This window comes from Lytechinus variegatus, chromosome 7, assembly GCF_018143015.1.
Source record: "Lytechinus variegatus isolate NC3 chromosome 7, Lvar_3.0, whole genome shotgun sequence".
NCBI lineage: Eukaryota > Metazoa > Echinodermata > Echinoidea > Temnopleuroida > Toxopneustidae > Lytechinus > Lytechinus variegatus.
In genome coordinates this window covers 13366854-13389846 of record NC_054746.1, presented here as the reverse complement: position 1 = coordinate 13389846, position 22993 = coordinate 13366854, and the positions used below count along the sequence as shown (strand labels likewise).

Genomic DNA, 22993 nt, shown 5'->3' with positions numbered 1-22993 from the left:
TTTTTTTTTTTTGGAGGGGTTCTTTGCTGATGCATGCCTCATAATGTGAGTAAACCTTTCTGAAGAAAAAAAATGTATCTCTATTGAGTTTAAAACAAATCTTATTAAAACATTTTTTATTAGATTCTTAGCTCTTTGTGCACCTTGAGGTCTTCAGATTTCATTTGGAGCTTAATTACCTTTATTTTCAAAAGAGATTTCATTCGTTATGCAAATTTCTCATTATTGTTCTTCCCTTGTAGCGCCCTTTGCCAAGAGCGCACATTATTTAGTTTTTCTAAGTGTACGCCATGAAATAAGCATAATTATATATGCGAAATTCTGCATTGTCTATGTTTTTGTATCTAGGTACAATTGAAACCACTTTCAATAATATGGGCCTGTAAGTGCCATCATGATTCTTATTATAAGTCACACCAAACAAGCACTTGTATTTATTACTTTTACTTGTATCTTTGTATGATTTTGTGACAGATGTGAATGAATGCAGTGACTCCAGGGGTATCTGCAATGGTGGACGATGTCTTAACACGTATGGTAGCTACCATTGTATCTGTTCACAGGCTAGAGGACTGGTTTTGAGAGATGGAACCTGTAAAGGTAAGATTGCTGTTTATTATAGATAGCAATGGTGGGGGCGTCGTGGTCTACTGGTTACAACTCTCGTCTTTCAATCAGAGGTACATGGGTTTGAATCCCAGCTATGCCTTGTTTTCTTCAGCAAGAAATTTAATCACATTGTGTGCCAGGGTATTTATCATCAATTATTAGGAACCTTAACAAGAGCCTTTACAACATCTTTGAGTAAAAAATCTCAGAGTAAATGTACGTCATTTATTTTTGAATGATCACAAAAGTAATAGTCCAATTTTTTTGTGCAGATGAAGTTATGACATCTTATTGATTTCATCAAATTCATATTTTCCCCATATTTTTGTGCCAATGAATGTGCAATTTTATTTACAATGAAAAAAATGTATGTTTAAAGTAGTTATGAATTACTCCAGCAGATTCAAGGGTTAATAGAGCAGATCTTGATCACATTGCTATGGATAAAGTGTTTTCATTTCAGGGCCATTGTTACTGTAGGCCTCTGGAAATGAATATGAAAGTATCTTTATTGAAAATTCAATTGCAAACCAGATGGATGAATTGCAAAATTCATACAGCATAAATAATGATAAAAATGTAAATGAATTACAATAAATTGATTTGATTCAGCAAATTATTATTAGGGATGACACAAAGAATCAAAGAAGAAACAAAGAGTTACATGTAATTCTTTAAGTGAATCAGTTATATAACAAAGATTTAGAAAAAATGGGTAGGGTTGAAATCAGATATTACTTTGTAAATATGATGGGGAATAGTGCATGTAGAGTTGTTGAGTTTGTTGCCTGATATTGTCTGCTGGAACGCATGGGGCCGATCTATCATTTTCACGTTATTAGGTTTATTCCGTCTGTCTTTAGACAATGCTTGCCCACTTTGAAGCAGGTTTTGATAATAACCACTCCTTGGTAATAACTTCATATTGATTTCATTATTTTGGGGTTATTGACGGTTAGACGTGCATGTATACCATACAAGGTTACCTTCCACCTGTTTTCACTGCACCTCTGTGTAAACTACGCTGATTCAATTAGCAGATTAACATTTACAGCGTTTATTTTCTTGCCAAAGAAACATTGTCATGATGTAATAATGTGATGATCAGTGGGGCATTATACCTGTTGGTTTTGTCGATAAACCAATTGTCCTGGTGTTAAGTTTTTCTGGCAGGCTGTCAATTAGATTTAAAGAAGGTAGATACTGATGAATCATCTGTTTATTTTGAAATATGAAAAGATAAAGACAATATAAAGAAGTGAGGGCAACAGAGAACAGAGTAACAGACCAGGGTTGGAAATAATTTTTACTTTTTAAATGATATTTTTCCCCATTGGGGTGATTGCTGAATTTTGGGGGCTGTGTTTCTTTCATTTAAAGGGATGCTTCAGGCTGGAGATATTTATATCTCAAGTGAAATTCACAATGCAAAATGCTGAAAATTTCATCAAAATCGGATCAACAAATAACAAAGTTATTGAATTTGTTAAAGATTTGCATTATTCCGGGAAAAAGTTCTAGGCATGTCTTCATGAATATTCATTAGGTGGTCTGATGATGTCACATCCCCACTTTCCTTTCTTTTATTTTATTACATGTATATGAATCATAATTGTTTCATATTTTCGTAAACATGTATATGAATCATAATTGTTTCATATTTTCGTAAACAGGGAATGATTCTTCTTTACAAATTTGAATAGCATTTTTGGTCATAAGAGAAAAGCTCTCATTTAAGTAAAGTACAGTCCTATGTAAAAACATGCCACACAGAAGGTTCTATGCATAGCAGTCTTTAAAAAATGTAGAGTAAATTGTAATGCCATAACAGGAAAATTATTCTCTGATAAATGTGTATATGTCTCCATGATGATGAAATAAATTGTAGCAATAAATAACGAATGCACTTAATCAGTTGTCAATCCAGTTCTATTAATCCTTGATAGAAAAATTTTGAATAAACCTAATTTCATATTTTGAATTCAAAAGAACAAGTGGGGATATGACACCATCAGCCCACCTAATGAATATTCATGAAGACATACCTAGAACTGTTTCACCATCATAATGCAAATCTTTAGAATTCAATAACATGGTTATTTGTTGTATGATTTTGATCAAATTTTCAGCATTTTGCATTGTGAATTTTATTCTATTGAGATATAAATATCTTTAGCCCTGAGCCTTCCTTTAAAGAGAGAAAGATCTCCTATTGGCTCGACAAGCAATTATCCAGTAAATGAACATATTCGTCGAATATTGATTTTATTTTTACTTTTAAATATTTTTTCATGGTAGATCTTGGGGTGACTTTTGAAAAAATGATAGCCCTAATAATACTGAATTTAGCAACTTTAGGAAACATTATTTGGGGGATAAGGGTGAAACCCCCAATCGCCACCATCTATCCTTTATGTTGGAACAAAGCCATGCTCATTTTACGACTGTATACATGCAGCGCACTATCCTTCACAGACAAATAAGTTGTTCGAATTACCTCAGAAGGACATCCATGAGTTATCAAGTCAGTTACCTTTTACACATCCTATTAATCCCACAGAATTTTGATTAATGTGTCCTTATCTCAATAGTAGATTCATCTGACTTCCTCTCTTTAATTTTGCTGAAACACAGGAAAAGTGAGGGTTTTCTTCTATTTTGTAAAGTAAACAGTCATTTCTTTTTTTTAAAAGGAAGGGTTAATGTTGTGAGCTGAGATGGGAGCAGGTTGTCTGGCAGTGCTTGTCTTGATGATAAATGTTCTTTAACAGTTGTAGGATGTCACAAGTTGAATGCCCTTGAATGACATGCAGTGTTGTATGTAGTATCAGCAGAAACTCTGAGAAACTGTCACTTGTCTTCCTCTATGAGATGTAGAAGGACAATTCTGTCTTCCAATAATAAAAAGAAGCAACTTTTTTGTTTCAAAATTTAGTTTTTGCTTGATTTGGGATTTTTTGTGTGTTGCATATAAGGGATTGGGAGTTAAATATGTCCCCATTTCTAAAATTTAGATGTCTCAAAAGCTAGTGACTCTATATATTTCCACACAAAAAACGACGATACGTTTTTCTCATTTACTAAGAAACTCATTCTACAGAGTTGCTTGCCTTTGTCATCCTAGGGATAGCAAAATTAAAGTTTTCAGGATTGATAGATTATTCTCTTTGAATCATTTGGTGACAAAATGACATGAGCAGTGTGTTAAGAACTGAAGGCTGCGAGTTATCTTACTTTTGCAAGCAGACCTTATCTGTGACCTTGATTGTTCTGTAATGATCAATTGATTCAATGTGTTGATTTGAAGCACACTATTAATGGATGAATTGTTACTAATTGAATTATTGAGCTGAAAGTGTTAATTGATTTATGATGCCTTGAATTTTATATATTATTCCTTTCAATGATTCTCCAACATTATTCACAGGATACAATCAAGAAGAAATTAAATGAACTAAAAACAAATTAAATCAAATATTGTATGATCTACTTGCAATTATACTTTTGATAGTCGGGTTTTCCAAGGGTAAACTGTAGTTTGTTTACATAAAATAAAGTGCATTTGACTACAAATATGAATAAAAGAACATCTCAAGTCCATGATAGTTCATTCTAAGTAAAACAAGAAAAAAAATGATATTTGTGTAAGCCTTTATGAGAATTTTTGTCAGTTTCTCAATTCATTTTGGGTAGTTTTGGGTGGAAGTGTTGGATATAAATTTCATGCACGATGGGCTTATAAAAGTATGAGCAACAATATCCCATTTTAAACTGAGTTTGGCCAAAAGATGGTCTTGGGGCTTTTTCAATATTCATTTTCTTTTATAAACTATGCCTTAGGACAGTTCCCTTACATCCAGATCCAGTGTCACATTGATGATAAATATTGACGATAAAAAACCATTTTTGCAGGTCAATCAGTCTTTTGGTGTCTAAAAAAAGAGATGAGTGCACAGGAAAGTGATTAAAATGAAGGACATTCTAAGTAAACAGGAATAAGATAAAAGGAAGATGGAAATGGGAAAAGTTTATTGAATAGTTTGTAGCTCAAAGGCAAGCTCAAAGGTACTTTGCAGGAGGTTGCAGATGCCTCCTTCTGATAGAATCTTAAGGCATGTTTCAGGCTGACTCAAAGTTCAAGAATACCAGGTATTCTTTGATCATAATTAGGAAATTAACCCTGATTACCTTTGAATCCGATAATACCAGGCATTTTTGCCAGTATGAAAGCAAAATTGAAATTTGTACAGATCTTCAAAAACATACCTGCATTTTGGTAGCTAGTGGTCAAAATTTGCTAAATAGATCCTGAGGTTGTGGTAATTTGGCAGTGTGAAAGCAAATTATGAGAACTTGATTCCCATCAATCACTGTGATATGAAATGTTGAATATGTTGGGTGCAAGCATTGTATGGGTGCTGAGCTAGCGGTTTTGAATGGTGCACCGTGTCTGCTACGCAGACCATACTGCGCTTGCTCATAAGCTCAAGAACTACCCCATCTCTGGTTCAGGTGGGTACATGTATGATGTATGAATGTGGGAAATCATCAATATCAGGTATGTAGAGCACTGAACAAGTTCTCGTAAATTTCACAGGTATTCTGGTGCATGAGTGGACTGAATACACGTGCCTCATGTTATATCTCCAATCCATAAAGAAAATCAAGGTTGAAGTTTCAGTTTAATGAGCATTCATTGATGAGGAAGCCAAGAGCTTGTGGTTGTATCATGTTTTCTCTCTTTTCCATCATGTACATTTTGTATCTCTGTTCAGAGTATCATGTTTTTTGAGAATTGTTGACATTGAGAAGAAACCACCAATCCTCTCCCAAAATAGATCCATGCGACTGTTGCCCATGGTGAGACAGTACAGTGACATGGGAAACAGAAATTACAGTGCCGAGATGACGATGAAAAAAAAATGTCTTTGGAAATGTAAATTGTTGGAATCTTGATTTTTCTTTATGAGGGGATGGGAACGGGGCCAAGTTGGACGTGAGCCTAACAGTGTCTCCTGGAGAATGAGGATGAGTGAATCGAGGCAGCTTGGCATGTGCTCTGATCTATCATTAATGTCACCAGGGGGCTGTTTCATAAAGCCGTTCGTAAGTTCAGAGCAACTTTAAGAACGATTGGTGAACCTTTCTTGCGTGCTAAACCATTACAATGAACATAATGCTTTATAGGCTACCATTTTCCACAAGAAAGGACACCAGTAGTTCTTAAAGTCGCTCTTAACTTGCGAACAGCTTTATGAAACAGCCACCAGGACCCGGTCGTACAAAGAGTTGCAGTTGATCCAAACTATCCAACAACCTTAACTTACGACCAGCTTTATGAAACAGCCACGTTTCAGGTCACATGACCAAGGTCAAATGTCGTACAAAGAGTTGCAGTTGATCCAAACTATCCAACAACCTTAACTTACGACCAGCTTTATGAAACAGCCACCATGACCTGGTCGTACAAAGAGTTGCAGTTGATCCAAACTATCCAACAACCTTAACTTACGACCAGCTTTATGAAACAGCCACCATGACCTGGTCGTACAAAGAGTTGCAGTTGATCCAAACTATCCAACAACTGGCAATCTATAAATGCTCAAGTTGAAGTTGAAGTTTATTAATTTTCACAATCTGATAAATACCAGTATACTGTAGTATAAACATTCAGAAATACATTAAAAATATGAAAGGGTACAACATGATAAATAAAACTGAAAGTGGTGGGATAAGCAAGAGCCCTGAAAGATCTTTTGAAGGTCAATCCCTGCATGCATTGATTTGAGAGAATAACAACAACTTCAAAACAAGAACACAGGGAATGGGGAACATGAGATGAACGAACCATACATGAATTGATGGGAATTGAAATGAAAATTATATGTCCATTCAAATTGGTTTTTAATATACATGCATGTATCATTAAAGATAAATTCCAGTTCTGGTAACGATCTCAAAATGACTTTTTACAGAATCTAATATAATGACCACCCAAGTGTCTGTATGAATAAAAAATATGTGCCAAAGGATTCTGGAAGAAATTGTGTAATTGCTGAGAAATAGCCAAATAAGCGCGGAATTGGTCACTTCCGTCGCGTCTTTATTCCAGCAATAATAATACACTGTCCAACGTGTGACTATCGGTATTGGCGATCTTCAATGTGATCGTATTTCAGCTTTAATAGATTTTATAATTTCACGCAAAGTTCAGTTTATGTAACTGTACCAGATCTAAATCCACGATGATATAGTCATACTTAACCTTGGTTTTGCAGACTTTCTCACGAAATTAGTGTTTACTGCAACTACTATCATTTAGCTTTAACTGCCTTTAATAACGCATCAGTGTGCTCTGCTCTATCATTTTATAAGAATTATAATCAATTGCAGCTATTCTGTGATAGTATACAACTCTTAGAAACATTTGTATTCAGCACTATATAAATGTTGCATATTATTATTATTATTTTGTAAGACAGGGACCTTTTGTTCTCATCAGAGGTATTTATTACATTAAAATCAATAATCAAACACATACAGTATATACAATTACTTTCATATTTCACAAACTTTTGATATCATTATACTGTTTTCCTGATATTTTTATCTTGTTACTCTTTTACATTGAAATCAATAAACAAAACACAAACAATATATTCAATTAGTTTCACATTTCACAGGCTTTTGATTTCGTTGTACTGTTTTTCTGTTAGTTTTATGTTATTACTCTTTTCAAGAAATCTTAAATCAATAACTAACTTTCTCTTGAAATCCGACAACATAGAAAAATAACTGAATTTTTTTTAAGTGAACTGAGCCAGCATATAGACTCTATAAATCGTATATTGTGCGAAAACCAAAATTACATTAAGTAAAGCCATGTTTTTCATTTTCAACATCGTGGCCAATCAATAATGTTTTCTCATTAATCTGAATATTCACATTAAACTGGATCTTAATGATGAAGAGAAATTGAAAAGGATGAACTTTTAAATAATAAAGACATCAAAGGACATGCTGATTCTTTTAAGAGTTTTATGAAGATGAGGCTTAGGAGGATACAGGGGGAAAGCAGACAGGAATACCTAGATAAAGAAGAATTCAGTTTGAAAATCTATGTAACTGACTTCACTTTCAGAATGTTTGTAGCAACTGTCTGTGCCAGGATGAGCGCAAAGAATGATCATTTAATTTCCTCTTGTCCGAAACTGTGCTAATCTGATTTGCAGAAATATTTTCATACATAGAAATACTCTCAGCATAGAAAATAGATTACATTATCTTGAAATGTGTTGGTTGATGTCTTTTTTTCTCTCTCTTCCAAATTCATCTTTCTCAGTGGGAAGTGTAACCTTTTATTAAAGCTATTTTGATCATAGTATCACCCTTTTTTGAATAAAGACAACAATAAACAGACAGTTTCCTGACCTCATTTTTTTTCTTCAGATTGATATCTAACAAGTATGTTTTTCTATCAAACTTCCAAATTGACCTGTATTTGTATTTAATTTACGACTGACTTCTTCTTCCCAGAGATGGAGTCTTGATATGAAACTGAATATTTCATTGAGACTTTGTTTTCATTTCTACCAAGGTTACGTGCTCGCTAACCCAAATGCCTAATTAATTTTAGCTTGTGCTATAAAACACCAATATTTAGAGATGCCACTCTTCCTTAAGTGTGCAGTTTGTCACGTGGCACAGAGGATAATGTCTTGAGACGGCACGGCGGGTGGGGGAGGGAAACAAATTAGTGGCCTAGATCTTGACCTGATTTTGCAGCAATTTAGTAATGTCGCTTTTTACAGAGTTCCACCAAATTTCCAGAGTGAGTGAACAGGTTTTAAGGTTAATTGGCTATCACAAGATGGCTGATGGCCTTGAACGATGAAATGATTTAAATGATGCTTGTTAAGGATTGTTGCAGATTGAAAGCTTGTTTGATGATATATGCGTGCCAGTCAATTTTTTTCCATCTGTAAACGTCACCTTAGCTCAAATCAGAGACATTAACAGACTGAAATAGTGCTAAGGTCAACGTCTTTAACTCGCCAGTTCATGAAATTGAGGTCAGGCTGTATTTGAACTTTATTTGAGTGATGATAATGTTACATTTAGGTATATATTTGATAATATTCATGCATTCTCTCTTGTGAAAGATCATTTTCAATGTGAAAAAAATCTTTAAAATTATCAATATTATGAATTTGTAAGTTAGTGTAATTATCATTATTTTTTTTTTCAGTGTACATTTTAACTCAGTGGCCCCTTTTTCTCAGCTCTGCATTCTCTGGGGTCACCAAACCATCCTTCTATTGTTATATTTAGTATTTGTATAATTATCTATATTGGTACATGTATTTATGTAATTGTTTGTACCTGATGATGGTTGATTAAATAAATTCAATTGAAATAAAACAATAATCAAGCCTCAGGTCCTAACTAGTGCTTCCAAATTTTTCATCTATTTTGTTATAATTTATTTGTTACTCTTGTGTCATTTCATCACAGTTCAACTATCTGTCATTTTCTCTTTAATAATAGATTAATAATGGGGAGGGGTACTTAATACTATTTGAGACTTTTCAAATTTAACAATGTGATAAGGAATGATTTAAAATGTTCATGGATTTGTTTTTATTTTTAGTGTCTGAACAGTATTTTTTATCATATTCTAGATATGATACAGTATTGAGAATGCACATTTGCTTTTACATTTTCAATGATATTTGATAATGTATGTTAATTGCTAATTACGTCTCTAAATAGATATGAATCTTTCATATTTTTCTCTTTTTATTTTTCTTCTGTTAATGCAGATATCGATGAATGTACTGTTAGAAATGTGAACCCATGTGGAGAGTATGTATGTCAAAATACATTAGGAAGCTACCACTGCTTGAGAACTGAATGCAGTGATGGTTACAGATATGATTTGACTCATCAAAGATGTGTCGGTAAGTTAAAAACAAGATATGACTACTTTTTTGTTTACATGATATTTTATTTCTTCAGAGATAATCACAAAGTCATATGCAACAAAGTATTGTATATAATCAAACGAATATGGCAGACTTATTCCAACTTTCAACTGTCATGAACTAAACCACAATTTTGGGACGATTTGTCCTCGTTTTTCCCCAGACGTGAATGAGTGCTCAGATGAGACCGCATGTGAGCATGGACAGTGTATCAACATAGAGGGCTCTTTCCGCTGTCGATGTCCGCAAGGATTTACCACGAATCCAACGCAAACAGACTGCATAGGTCAGTATTATTCTCCTCTTATTCCGTCACTCTGTCCTGCCCCATGCTATTTCATACCAAGGAAGAAGAGCTTCATAACAAGGTTTTTCAGCTGCATTGTTATGAGCCAAAAAATACCTGCGTCTGATTGACCTTAACCAATCTTTTTCAGTGGATATCAGTTATTTATGACAAGATACTTCATGAAACTCTCCCTTTGGTTACATCGTGAAAATGCTTTGACATCTTTATTTTGATTGAGGTTTTTTGTCATAAAAGGGATTGGACCTTTTTTATTGTTTTTTATTGTTATTTTCATTTGGTATTATTACTTGTGTGTCCTAACCTTTGTATACCCATTGACCTTGACTCACAAAAATTTAGAAGTTGTTTTGAAATTAATGCATATTATCTGACTTTCACAAAATGACTTTAATCAGTTACTTAAATGCTCTTTGAAATATATACTCATTAAATAACAACTTCAAATAAATAAGACAGGTTGTCTTTGTTTGAATCAGTGATGGAGGGGGGGAAGGTTTAGAGCAGTGCTTTTCAACCTTATTTTCCTCAAGGACTACTTTGACTCTCATGTTTTTAAGAGGCCCACCTACCCAAATTTTTCGAAAACGTCAAGTTTGATCAAAGATGTTTTGTGAAATTTGAACACAAAGCTCTGAAGCACATTAAAAACAAACAGTTTGAGATCTAATCTGCATTCACAAATGTCCAGTTAATGGGCCACAAAAATTAAGTATATGCATGCACACAAGGTTTCCATCAAATTGAGATCAAAACGATCATAGTGTGCATTTGCATGCTTTGCAGCATGCATGATATCTAAAATAAAGCGTGCTTTAGTTTTTAGTTGACCCATGTAGACCGATCGGACATAACATGTTCGGATAGGCCTATGAAATATACTATGGTAATACTATAGCTTTCCCCCTATTTTTTTTCTCCCTTGGGAGCTTCTTGGGGCCCACCTGAGTGAGCTTTTTGGCCCACCGGTTGAGAAGTGCTGGTTTAGAGGTTTAAACCCCCTCCCCCTTGTGCTCCTTAAAAAAAGGGAGGGGGGGTATCAAACTCCAACACCTCTTTCTCTGTTGCCAAAGGTTGTTAACTTGTGTAGCAGCTCATCATTACTGGTTCAAACCAACTGGTCAAATCCCCCTCCAGGCAATAAAACTACATATATTACTGAAAAGTATATTTCACAGAAAAAATCTTTTATTGTACAGTTGTAATCTTGTCCATTAAAGACTGAATGTGGTCATTTATAAATATTCCCTCGTAAAAGTTAAGTAATAATTGACAGGCACTTTGAGCGTTGCCCCAGATTTAAAGCCGAAGAGAGTTTCAAATACGAGATGGAAGCCATCAACCAAGTTCACACGATCTTGCGGTTTGAGAACCTCTTCATTGGATTGCCTCAAGGGCCATAAAACATAGTTTACATCTCTGTAATTATTTCTCTTGGATCCTTTACCTCTGTTTGTGTTCCTTACTTTCTGAACCTGAACACCAGACCCGTTTCCCCTCTTGGGGGATATTATGATGTCTTTATTGCACTAATGACTGCTGAGTAACACTTTCTAAAAAAATAATCCAGTTTTCCTGATGAATTTTTACAATCATATTCTATTTTTTGGGGAAGGAATAATGTCTTTTATGTGAACATTTTCCCTCTATATGCACCATGTTTTGCTATGACTTTTTAAAAACTTGAATATAAATTTGGCAATATCATTCATTCATGCAGGGGGAAGGTTTTTCTTCTTTTTTGTAAAAAAGAGTTTTACATGACATTTTCCATCTATGAATATGACTCAAATATTGGTTAGATGGTACATTAAATTGTGTTGTATGGTGTTTCACAAAATCATACTGGTTTTGAAAAGTAAATACAGTGAAACCTGTATATAAAGACCACCCAAAGGAGACAAGTAAAGTGGTGGCCTTTGTTGACAGGTCCCATTTATACAAGTTTCAATTCGGAATTCTATTTCAGGGAAACCAAATTTGTGGTCTTTGTGTATTTACATGTAGATAGGTGTCCTTATAGTTGTTAAAAATGTGACTGTATATATTGAATTGAATGAAAGCATTGACGTAACACAAATTTACAACACCCATATGCTTAACTGTGTTTTTCTTACACTGATTTCTCTAGAAGATGGTTGAATGAGTGTCTCATTCCTATTATGCTTGGAACATATCAGTTCTATTGTGGTAGTAATATTCCTGGGGCGTCATCGTTTAATGAACATTTCTTGGGATTTTATGATTCACCTGCGCAATGTGGTCGAATATGTTCATAATTTTATTCCATTTCCCCCCAACCACAAGCCAAGCACAAAAGGGTTGTCAACCTTTCAGAGTAATCCATTTAAAAAGTACTTATATTCCCATGATGCAGTGGTAATGTGCTGTCATCCATCATGGTATGCAAGTTTATTTATCTCTGCAACTTTACAGAATATGTCTGAAGTAAAAACAGCACTTTTCATTGCATTCTGATTTCATAATGCATTCCCCAAGAAAAGTGGGTGACATGATGATATCACGTTTTATGTTGAATATATAAATTGTTTATTGAGAAATATGATTGAACTATGAATAAAATTTGCAGGTATTTGTGTTCAATTAAAAAAAAAATAATCGTTGTAATTTCTGCATTCAAATTGTGCTTGATATGATTCAATCAAATTAATAATGATTATGTTGATGATGATGTTGATGATATTGATGATGATGTTTCTGATGATAATTATGATAATAATGATAATTATTATAATGATATTTTTGATGATAATGATGATATTAGTGATAATATTTATGCTTTTACGAATATATCTTGTTTCAATTTAGACATCGATGAGTGTGGACAGGCCCGAGACACACCCCTGTGTGGTGAAGAGGCCATCTGTGTGAATGAAGTAGGTGATTATAGGTGTGTTTGCACTGGGGATACTGTGTATGACAGTGAATCAAGAACTTGCCAAGAGCCTGCAGCACAGGGCACACCAGAAATAGGTGAGTTTATTTCTCATAAGCATGTCTGCAGGACTTAAATTAATCCAAGACCATGATCTATGATGCTCTATTAATTTGTATCGATGCCCATCTCATTGGCCTTTGATATTTTGGTTACTCTTGTGATTTGTTTCTGTTTTTTCGCGGCTGTAAAATGTGCCTTAATCTCAGATAGAAAAGTGATCTTGTCACAAAAAAATAGAAAAATTTTAAGGTCGAGTGATATATATGTATTTTTTTACATTCTGCACAGTATACAGACTTGTTTAATCCTCTTTTGATCATAGAAATCTTATCTTATCAGAAGTTTATGACAGTAGCTGGCAGTACTTTGATTAAATGAAGGCCATGACAGTGAATGCACCTTTTATTGACCTTGAAGAAAGTGCCCTTTTGTTCATTTTAACTGTAATATAAAATGTGTTCTAAGGAAAAGTGGTTTTAGCCAATTTAAGGCCTATGGAAGCTCTTACGAAGCTCTTAATTTACAATCCAGGCTATCCTAAGCTGTTAAAAACCACTTGGGCCTCAAGTAGCTATTTTATTTTGATTTAGTGATAAACTACATAAATTGGGATGGCTTTCATTAATGCAAAAAAAATAATTTAAGAGCTGGTTTTCATCATACTGCAGCAATGATATAATCATTGATAACAATGCAGGCAAGGACAGCAGCGATACATCAACAGAAAAAACTATGAAACAATAGCAACAATAAGCTGCCAATGCTTGCATTCATTTTGTTTATTGATCATGTTTTTGTCTTTCATCTCATTGCAGTTGAAGTGGAGAGGAAGGATTGCTATGGCAGTATCAGTGATATAAACTTCTGTTCCAATGTGCTTGGTTCTAATATCACTCAACAAGAATGTTGCTGCACTGTTGGGGCTGGGTGGGGCGATGACTGTGACCTCATCGTCTGCCCCTCACAAGGCACTCGTAAGTAGATGTATGTAGGTATGTAATGGCTAATGATGTCTGTTTACGTGTGTATTACTTGAAAAGTTTTCCCTCATGCTCCAAAGCAGAAAAGTAGACAGGGTTTGGAAAATGCAAAGTTAATTGGGATCTGTTATACTATCATCTTCTTTGTTTCATTAGTTTCTGGGGTGACAATAATGAAAAGACAACCTTCATAAAATTATTTCAAACAGAATTTAACACAAGACCACCCAAGTATTTGTATGCATGAATAAAAAATTTGCTGAATTATCTTTTTCTGCCAATGTTCCACTCATTTATGATTCATGAAATATTTGCCCAAACTCTGAGTATTTCTGGTATTCCATTTTGAGCCATCCAATATAAAGAAAATGTTGCTGTGGAGTGTTATATTTGTAGTTGCTAACAATGAGATACACTGTATGCCCAGTTGGTCAAGGCAAGCATATTATCACATAGAAAATATTGACAAAAAATATCAACTTATGCCAGACACAACCTATCTTACATATTGCTTTTATGGTAAACACTAAAGCAATATTGACTGGCCTCGGGGCAATATGACATGTATCGCCCTAACTAGATTTATATCTCCCAAGTCGTAGATGAGGGTGATATCAATTTAGTGAGGGTGATATATGTCCTTTCGCCCCCAGGCCAGTCAATATTGCTATTATTAACCAAATCAGACATCTAGAGCAAAAATCGTTAAAATTTAGATATTTCAAATTTTTAGAATGAGAATCTAGTTTCTCATGTTGAGCAGACTGGGCCTCTGAACTTTACCATTGTGACGTAATTGAAATGATGCATCCCTGGCCTAGGGACGCAGTATCCAGCATTGTCTCAACTTGATTACCATTATGATGTATGGCACTGCGTGGTTCAAGGATGCGTACAAAATCGCGTAGAATACCCGGATGTTAGCGCTGCCTTTTATTGCCCGCTACATTTCCACGCATTTTCTCATTGACTTTCCTGAGCGGGCAATAAATTAGGCCCGTGGATAAACAATTGGAATTTTATTGACCGGCCATTTGATCCCAGGCTGGCAACAATGTTTCAAAGTTGCCCTGCTCATATGTCGGATATGGTTAATAATAATTTAGTATCTATTAGTAGAAACTGTAATGCTGCTGTGTATTGTTCTATTTTCAGTTGCATACAATGAGACATGCCCATTTGGTAAAGGCAAGCATATAATGTTACCACACTGAGAAAAACTTACAGAAAATATCAAGTTATCACAACATTCTTAACTCATATATCACTTTTATATTAAGATTCTATCATCAATTTAAACATAAATTAGTATCCATTGATGGAAACTATAATGTTGATGTGTGTCGTTATATTTTCAGTTGCATACAATGAGACATGTCCCGTTGGTAAAGGCAAACATGTTATCACACAGAGAAGACCAATAGAAACTATCAATATACCAGACACTTATCCTGAAGCAGCTGCGCATCCATCAGCAGGACAAGAAGCTAGCATCTCAGGTATAACAAATCATCTTTCATGATTTCCTATTTTATTTCATTTCATTTTAGGATGTATCTCTGATTATGAATTAGAATTGTTAGTTATATTGTCTTAGCCGCATAGCAGAAAGGAGACATTGGCGCTGCTTTTCCGATAGCTGCGACTTTGTAAACAAGGCTAAGTTTTTGAAATGTCATCATAACTTGAAATTATATGAGTTTTTTTCACGACACTAAGACATTTAAGGGTAATCAAGTATCATTGATCATCTTGCATGAGTTTTAGGTCATGTGATCAAGATCAAAGGTCATTTTGTGTCAAACTTTAGCCATTCTTGGTATCAAGACAAAAAAGTTAAGATTTTTTTTTTTAAGGTAATATTGACAGTACAAGTCCCTATCAGATATAACTTACACATAATTTCAATCAAGTATCTGCAAATGGATGAATGAACTTTCTTGTGATTCAGTAAAGGTCAAAGGTCAATTTTAGTTCAATGATCTTATTGTTTCCTCAAATCAATGGGTTTTTTGTGAATAATTATTCATCTTAGTTGTGTGTAAAGTCAGCAATGTTACTATAAGATCATTATATTATAAAAAGTAAAGATTAAAAAAGACCATGAATTTTTTTTTTTAAAGACAGAATATCCTTTGAAATTATGAACTAGCATGCATAATACTCTCTTTTTCACATCTGTTTACACTCTCATGTAGCTAATACATGAATATATTCAATGATTCTTCCTTTTTTATCCTTTTTTATCCTTTTTGTCTTACAATAGGCATAAATGAATGTGAAATCTTCCCAGAGATTTGTGGGGCTGCGACTTGTGTGGACAAAGAAATATTGTTTGACTGTAATTGCCCTGAGGGCTACAAGTTTGATGATGGTAGCAAGACCTGCACAGGTATGTTCATGATATAACTTGTATTACACACAATAAGGCTTTTAGCAGACAATAGGAGGGACAAAAGATTTTGTTGCCCCACCTATCTTTTGTCTGCCCTATTGTGGTTTATTGTGTTCATTCATGTTTTGAAGTTTGATTATGTGATTAACTTGGTGGCAGAAAGTTTAAAGCAAGTTATGTTCAGTTTGTAATGATTATGAACTCATTGGCAGACAGCTTTACATATTTTTAGATGAACTTAGATTTAGACATATGGTATTATCGTTTTCTAGTGATTGTTTTTAATTGATGACAGCATAATGATACAATGATCATCATAGATAAATATAACCTTGTTTGGAACTGGGTATTGTGTGGGAATTACATTTGGTGCATGTTTATTCTTTTTTTTAAAGAAAGCTTTGTTTGAATGGATGTGTGTTTATTTTTGTTCCTATTCAGTTTATGACTACTGCTTTGTATACCAAGGAATTTGTGGAAATGGAACTTGTGAAAATACAGAGAGCAGCTACAACTGCAAATGCCCCGGAAGTTATGAATTTGACACTAGCCTTCGAAGATGCATATGTGAGTTGAGTTTAAATTGATTTAATAAGATTCAATAAGATATTGATCTATTAATATTGATATATTAGTATATGAGATGTCAATATATCAATATTGATATATTAATAACAATTAATTATAAATTAGATATCCTACACTGTACATGCATATGTGAACAGTATTGCTATTCACCTATTTGTTGATCACTTTTAGTGATGATTTTAAAAACTCTACTTTATTTTTGTTTCACCTTTGAGTGATCATGTCTTTTGCAGAAACTAGACTATTGTAGAAAAAAATGTTTCTAAGGTTCTTAGTAATTTGTGTGAGGCATGAAGCATGGCCATGAATAGCATTTTTTCTATTGGGAAAATATGTTTGAAAGTTAGAAAAATGTATTAGATTGAGGGAGGGAAGTAACTGACCTTACAACAAAGGAGTTTTCTGTATTTTAAAGTTGGAAAGTTTCCAATAAAAAGATGCGTTTTGAATACACACACACACACATATATACTGTATACATATATATTTATTATTGTTATTTTTTTTTTTTTGGGGGGGATTTTCCCCCTTCTACTGTGTATATCAATTTTCTAAGAAGTTAACTCATCTCATTACATGAAGGAGAAAGAAGAAGGGAGAAGAAAAAGGAGAAAGGAGAAGGAGGAAGAGAAAGAGAAGGAGGAGGAAAATTGGAAAAAGAGAAGATGATAAGGAAGGAATGGAGGAATAGATTGGGAGGGGGATGATGTAGAATGAAATTAAAGCAACTAGATACAGTCTCTCTCACTATTTATGTGCAAATGTAAAGCACGGGATGGTATGATCTCTGTTGTGTTACGTTGGAGTGATTTAACTCACTTTGAAGTCAGGAAATAGAATGCCTCAAATTTATCAACAAATATGGATAAGATGAAATCTAATTATCAATTTTAACCATTTTCTATGTCATGTTCGCATATGCTGTATTGGCAATAACAAGCTTGATCTAGCTATAAAACACACCCTTTTATATGAGAACTACCTCCATTTGGCATATCATTCTTCTTTCTTTCTTTAAAAGGGTTCTAAATTGCATTAAACATTTTTGCTGAATCATCGCAAAAATCTGCTTGCAAATAAGGTTGTCATATTTGATTGAATCAGACAATTATTATCTGTCCCTTGACGTTGTGGTTTCCTGTGACTAGTAATGTTGAGTACAATGGTGCTCAGCAATATCAGTTTTATCCTTTGACTATCTTTCTCTCTTTCTATCTATCTATCTATCTATCTATCTATCTATCTATCCCTCTACACATATCAACTTAGTATTATTGAATATTAGTAAATGTTTAAAGGTATAAAACACTTTGATAAGAAATCCTAATATCCATCACATCCACAAGACTTCCTTTAGCTCAATGATGTTCTTAATGAAATATTTTCCCGGATGTGTTCTTTGTTTTAGTGGTGAACCATTGTGAATCAGCTGCTGATATTTGTGGAAATGGGACATGTACGAGCACAGAGAGAGGTCCAGTGTGTAGCTGTCCGGAAGGTTATCAGTTCATACCATCACGAAGGTCGTGCCAAGGTAAGCACCCGATGCATGATGCATTGCTAAATTGTCTACACCCACTCTGTCTACATTCTATTTGGTCTAATAGCCATTCAGCCCATTTACCATTTTGTCTAATTTCTATTTACCGGTAGGCTATACCCATTTGGTCTTATATCCCCTTGGTCTAACACCACTGAATCTTTTTGATTGGATGAACTGTTCATGAACTATTTTTTAAAAATTGTTTGTTTGAAACAGTGCAAATAATGAGTATAGTCAAAGAAGAAATAAGACCATCGCAGCTGTAAGGTAAATGAAAATTTAGCCTATGAGACCAAATGGCAACTAAACCAAAATAACAGTAGACCAAATGGGTTTAGACCATGTGGTTTCTGTGAAGTCGACCACCTCCTTGTAGACCAAGCCCACTGCTCAACTTGCTATTTACTTATGCTTGGATTTGGAACAAAATGGCTTGTTTTATTAATGAAGAAGTTTGGATATTAGAGTTGAATGTAGGAATACTTACTAAATAGCGCTTAGGTATTTGCAGCTAAGAGGGAAGCAACATTGGTAGTATTAGTAATAAAGTACAAGTAGTTGGAGTAGATGAAGAAGTAACAGTAGTAGTAGTAGTAGTAGTAGTAGTAGTAGTAGTAGTAGCAGTAGTAGTAGTAGTAGTAGTAGTAGTAGCAGTAGTAGTAGTAGTAGTAGTAGTAGTAGTAGTAGTAGTAGTAGTAGTAGTAGTAGTAGTAGCAGTAGTAGTAGTAGTAGTAGTAGTAGTAGTAGTAGTAGTAGTAGTAGTAGTAGTAGTTGTAGTAGTAGTAATAGTAGTAGCAGTAGTAGCAGCAGCAGTAGTAGTAGTAGTAGTAGTAGTAGTAGTAGTAGTAGTAGTAGTAGTAGTAGTGGTAGTAGTGGTAGTAGTGGTAGTAGTAGTAGTAGTAGTAGTAGTAGCAGTAGCAGTAGAAGTAGTAGTAGTAGTAGTAGTAGTAGTAGTAGTAGTAGCAGTAGTAGTAGTAGTAGTAGTAGTAGTAGTAGTAGTAGCAGTAGTAGTAGTAGTAGTAGTAGTAGTAGTAGTAGTAGTAGTAGTAGTAGCAGTAGTAGCAGCAGTAGTAGTAGTAGTAGTGGTAGTAGTGGTAGTAGTGGTAGTAGTGGTAGTAGTAGTAGTAGTAGCAGTAGTAGTAGTAGTAGTAGTAGTAGTAGTAGTAGTAGTAGTAGTAGTAGTAGTAGTAGTAGTAGTAGTAGTAGTAGCAGTAGTAGTAGTAGTAGTAGTAGTAGTAGTAGTAGTAGTAGTAGCAGTAGTAGTAGTAGTAGTAGTTATATAATAATGTATACTTTGGATATTTACACATTTTCAAGTGCTGGATAATGGTAACAAACGGTAAATTCATTTTTAGAAATGCATTATTGATGTCCTAAATCTCTGTTTATCCCAGTCCAGGATTATTGTTTTGTATACAACGGTGTTTGTGGGAACGGAACATGTGTGAACAGAGCTGATGGGTATGACTGCCGTTGCCCAGAAGGACAGAGGTTCAGTGAAAGCACCAGTACTTGTGAAGGTATGTCACCAATAGCCTTATCCATCATCGTTTGATTGTTTAAAAAGTGTTAATTTGGTGTTTATAAAAAAAATGTGTTGACTTTTTGATCTTTCAAATAGTTTTCATGTGTATTTAAAGTGATGTGAATAAGTGGAATTGAATTGAACTTTGTGATCACACTGCATCACAACAGAACCTCTTCTTGAGCAAGATCCTGGTGGATCACTAATGACAGGATGTGACTATTTGATTGAGCAAAAGCACTACTGCCAAAATAACACTTATCTCTGTTGTAATCTACCACCATTCTTCAAATATACTGCCATTCTTACACATAAATAATGGTCAGATCACAGCAAAAGCATCAATTATATGACATCAATATATGCCATCATTATATGACTTTTTCTTTACACAAATCCTTCATCCACTACTTTTTCCACGAAAATCCCACTAATTTTTATCTACCAATATACCAGATGAACACATATTTGAGTAGATTAACAAAAATGGATAAATCATGTTTTCACACTTGTATATAGACAATGTATGTCTATTGGAAATTACCAAATGTGAACAAATCCACAGAGATGCCAAGTCTCCCTTACTGTTGGCTATAAAGGCTCCTCGAAAATGTGATTATTGCTCAAAATTGTACCAATATACATTGCCTCCCTCTTATTTTGTGAATTTACCTCTCAGAGATGTGAGATAATGATCTGGGGTGTACTGAATCCTCAGTAATTTCAAACTTTATGATAGTTAAGTATTAAAGTTAGACAATGGTAAAATAACCAAGAACACTCAGGCCCTACTGTGAAGTCGGGTTTAACTTAGACCATGGTTTAACTCTATGCTAAAATTATGGGAAGCCAAAAGTGTCAAATTTTTTATTGCATTATATGTTTCTTATGTTAACTCTTCTCTTTTCTTGTTCTTTGATTGTGGAGACAATTATTTATTCACAATTCCAAGACAATTGAGAATAATTTAAGAGTCAAATGAGCTGAAATATTATATCTCTACTGTTAGTGATTTATGTCACAATTGGCTTTCTATACTTAACCACAAATTTAAACCTGAGTTTAATTCAAACCTGAGTTTAGAATACGGGCCTAGATCTCCATGTTTGTGTAGATATTTTCCCTGTAAAACTTCATCCAATACTGTTGATTACATTTGTGACTACTGTACTCACTTTTTCCCATATTTGTTCTCCATGGTCCACCTATAGGCCAATAGGCGACAGGTTAGGTTGAATACGAAGTAAAAGGAAATATATGACAAAAAATACATTTGGCTCGTCACATGCACAAATAACATCAATTCTAACTTTGATTAAAATAAATCTTTGATTTTTTTTCAGTTACCAATTTCTGTGTTGTGCTAAGTGGTATATGTGGCAATGGAACATGCATCCCATCTTTGAATGGATACACTTGTAGATGTCCAAGTGGGTTCCAGTTTGACAGTGATGCTGGCTACTGTGAAGGTGAGAGTTATGCTTGTGTACCCTATATACATATGTTTGGTTTTAAAGTAAAGTACTGTATTAAAACTCATGTTGATCATAACAAGAGGGGGGGGGGGGGTTGTTCCAAATTAAAGAGGATAATATACTATAGAATATTCAGTATCTTCTTTTGGCACAACTAACGCAACAGAAAGAAATCATCAGCGCCCAAACCAAATTGGTCTATAGAGCATAGCAGCTCTTTTTTAATAAAGGAGTTATATACTGTTGAACAGTTATTTACAGCTACATGTAAGATGCTAGAGCAGTGGACTCTTAAACTGGTGACTCATGATCAAATCCAAGTCATTCAGAGTGTTAAAAACGCATCCAAGTTTATGAACATTACAAAGAAACATTTCAAAATGTTGGAAGTAGGGTGCCAGTGTGTTTGAGCCTATGATCATATAATTGCTGTGTGCTTGAATGTTTACGTAAGGAAGATTACTTTGAAAGTACTATATAAGATATAAACTAATATTTATGATTTTATTGACTATTTTGTTTGTTTATTGCATTGTGGCCCAGTGGATAAGTCTTCTGACTTTGAAACAGAGGGTCGTGGGTTCGAATCCCAGCCATGGCATAATTTCCTTCAGCAAGAAATTTATCCACACTGTGCTGCACTCGACCCAGGTGAGGTGAATGGTTACCTGGTAGGATTAATTCCTTGAATGCATGAGCGCTGAGAGGCAGCTCGAGCTAAATGATAATAATAACAACGTGCATCGGAATAGAATATTTCTAGATAGATGGCGCCATATAAATGCCTATTATTATTATCATTATTTACTTTAATTATACAGACATTGATCTCTGTGTTGATCACTCCGATCTATGTGGCAATGGTACATGTGTGGATCAGGGTCAGAACTTCATCTGCATCTGTCCCGAAGGATTTGAATTCTCCAATACCAAAGTCTGCATAGGTAAATATGATTTTACAAAATAATTAAAATTTGCAAAAATGTAATCATTAAAAAAATAGACGTTATTGTGCTTACTTTGATTATAACTTACATGTATATCAGTTAATGAACATTACAAATGTTCATAAAATGCTCCTAACATATAAGATATTACATGACATGGCCCCCACCTATCTCAGTGAACTCCTTAAATTAAAATCACCCACCCAGTCTTACAGGCTTCGTAGTTCCCATGACACAATGTTCCTCAGTCTCCCACCATGTAAAACAAAGATTACACTAGGTGACCATGCAGTGCTGCACCCAAACTCTGGAATAGTCTCCCTTCCTCAATAAGAAATGCATCCTCTGTCAACTTATTTAAAACTAAACTGAAATCCCACCTCTTTCAAGAGAGCTTTTAATAAATAAGTCAATCTTTTGTTGTGTATTTTGTAGAAATAATTAATCTTTACTTATTTTTCTTCAATTAATTTAGCGAACTTAAATTTACTTCTAACATTTTTGCGTATCCTGATAATTGTTTTTCTGCTTATCTTTTATGTATTGTAATGCGCAGTTGAGTATATCCAAATAGAAATTGCACAATATAAATTTACAATTATCATTATTATTATATTGTCTGTCTTATTGCATGATTTTTATTAATTTTTTTTCAAAAATAGCAGAATCAAATTGCCTCAT

General features: G+C 34.2%; 1 protein-coding gene across 1 annotated transcript in view; it reads left to right on the top strand.

Annotated features, from left to right (window-relative positions):
• Window positions 1-22993, top strand: part of LOC121418480 (fibrillin-1-like) — a 94612-nt gene that overhangs the window by 50490 nt on the left and 21129 nt on the right. Inside the window, exons 9-20 of the mRNA XM_041612386.1 lie at window positions 475-600; window positions 9432-9569; window positions 9757-9879; window positions 12730-12894; window positions 13675-13833; window positions 15198-15338; window positions 16106-16231; window positions 16676-16801; window positions 18231-18356; window positions 19760-19885; window positions 21234-21359; window positions 22187-22309. Coding sequence (XP_041468320.1) covers window positions 475-600; window positions 9432-9569; window positions 9757-9879; window positions 12730-12894; window positions 13675-13833; window positions 15198-15338; window positions 16106-16231; window positions 16676-16801; window positions 18231-18356; window positions 19760-19885; window positions 21234-21359; window positions 22187-22309 — 1605 coding nt within the window. The remainder of the gene's footprint in view (window positions 1-474; window positions 601-9431; window positions 9570-9756; window positions 9880-12729; window positions 12895-13674; window positions 13834-15197; window positions 15339-16105; window positions 16232-16675; window positions 16802-18230; window positions 18357-19759; window positions 19886-21233; window positions 21360-22186; window positions 22310-22993) is intronic.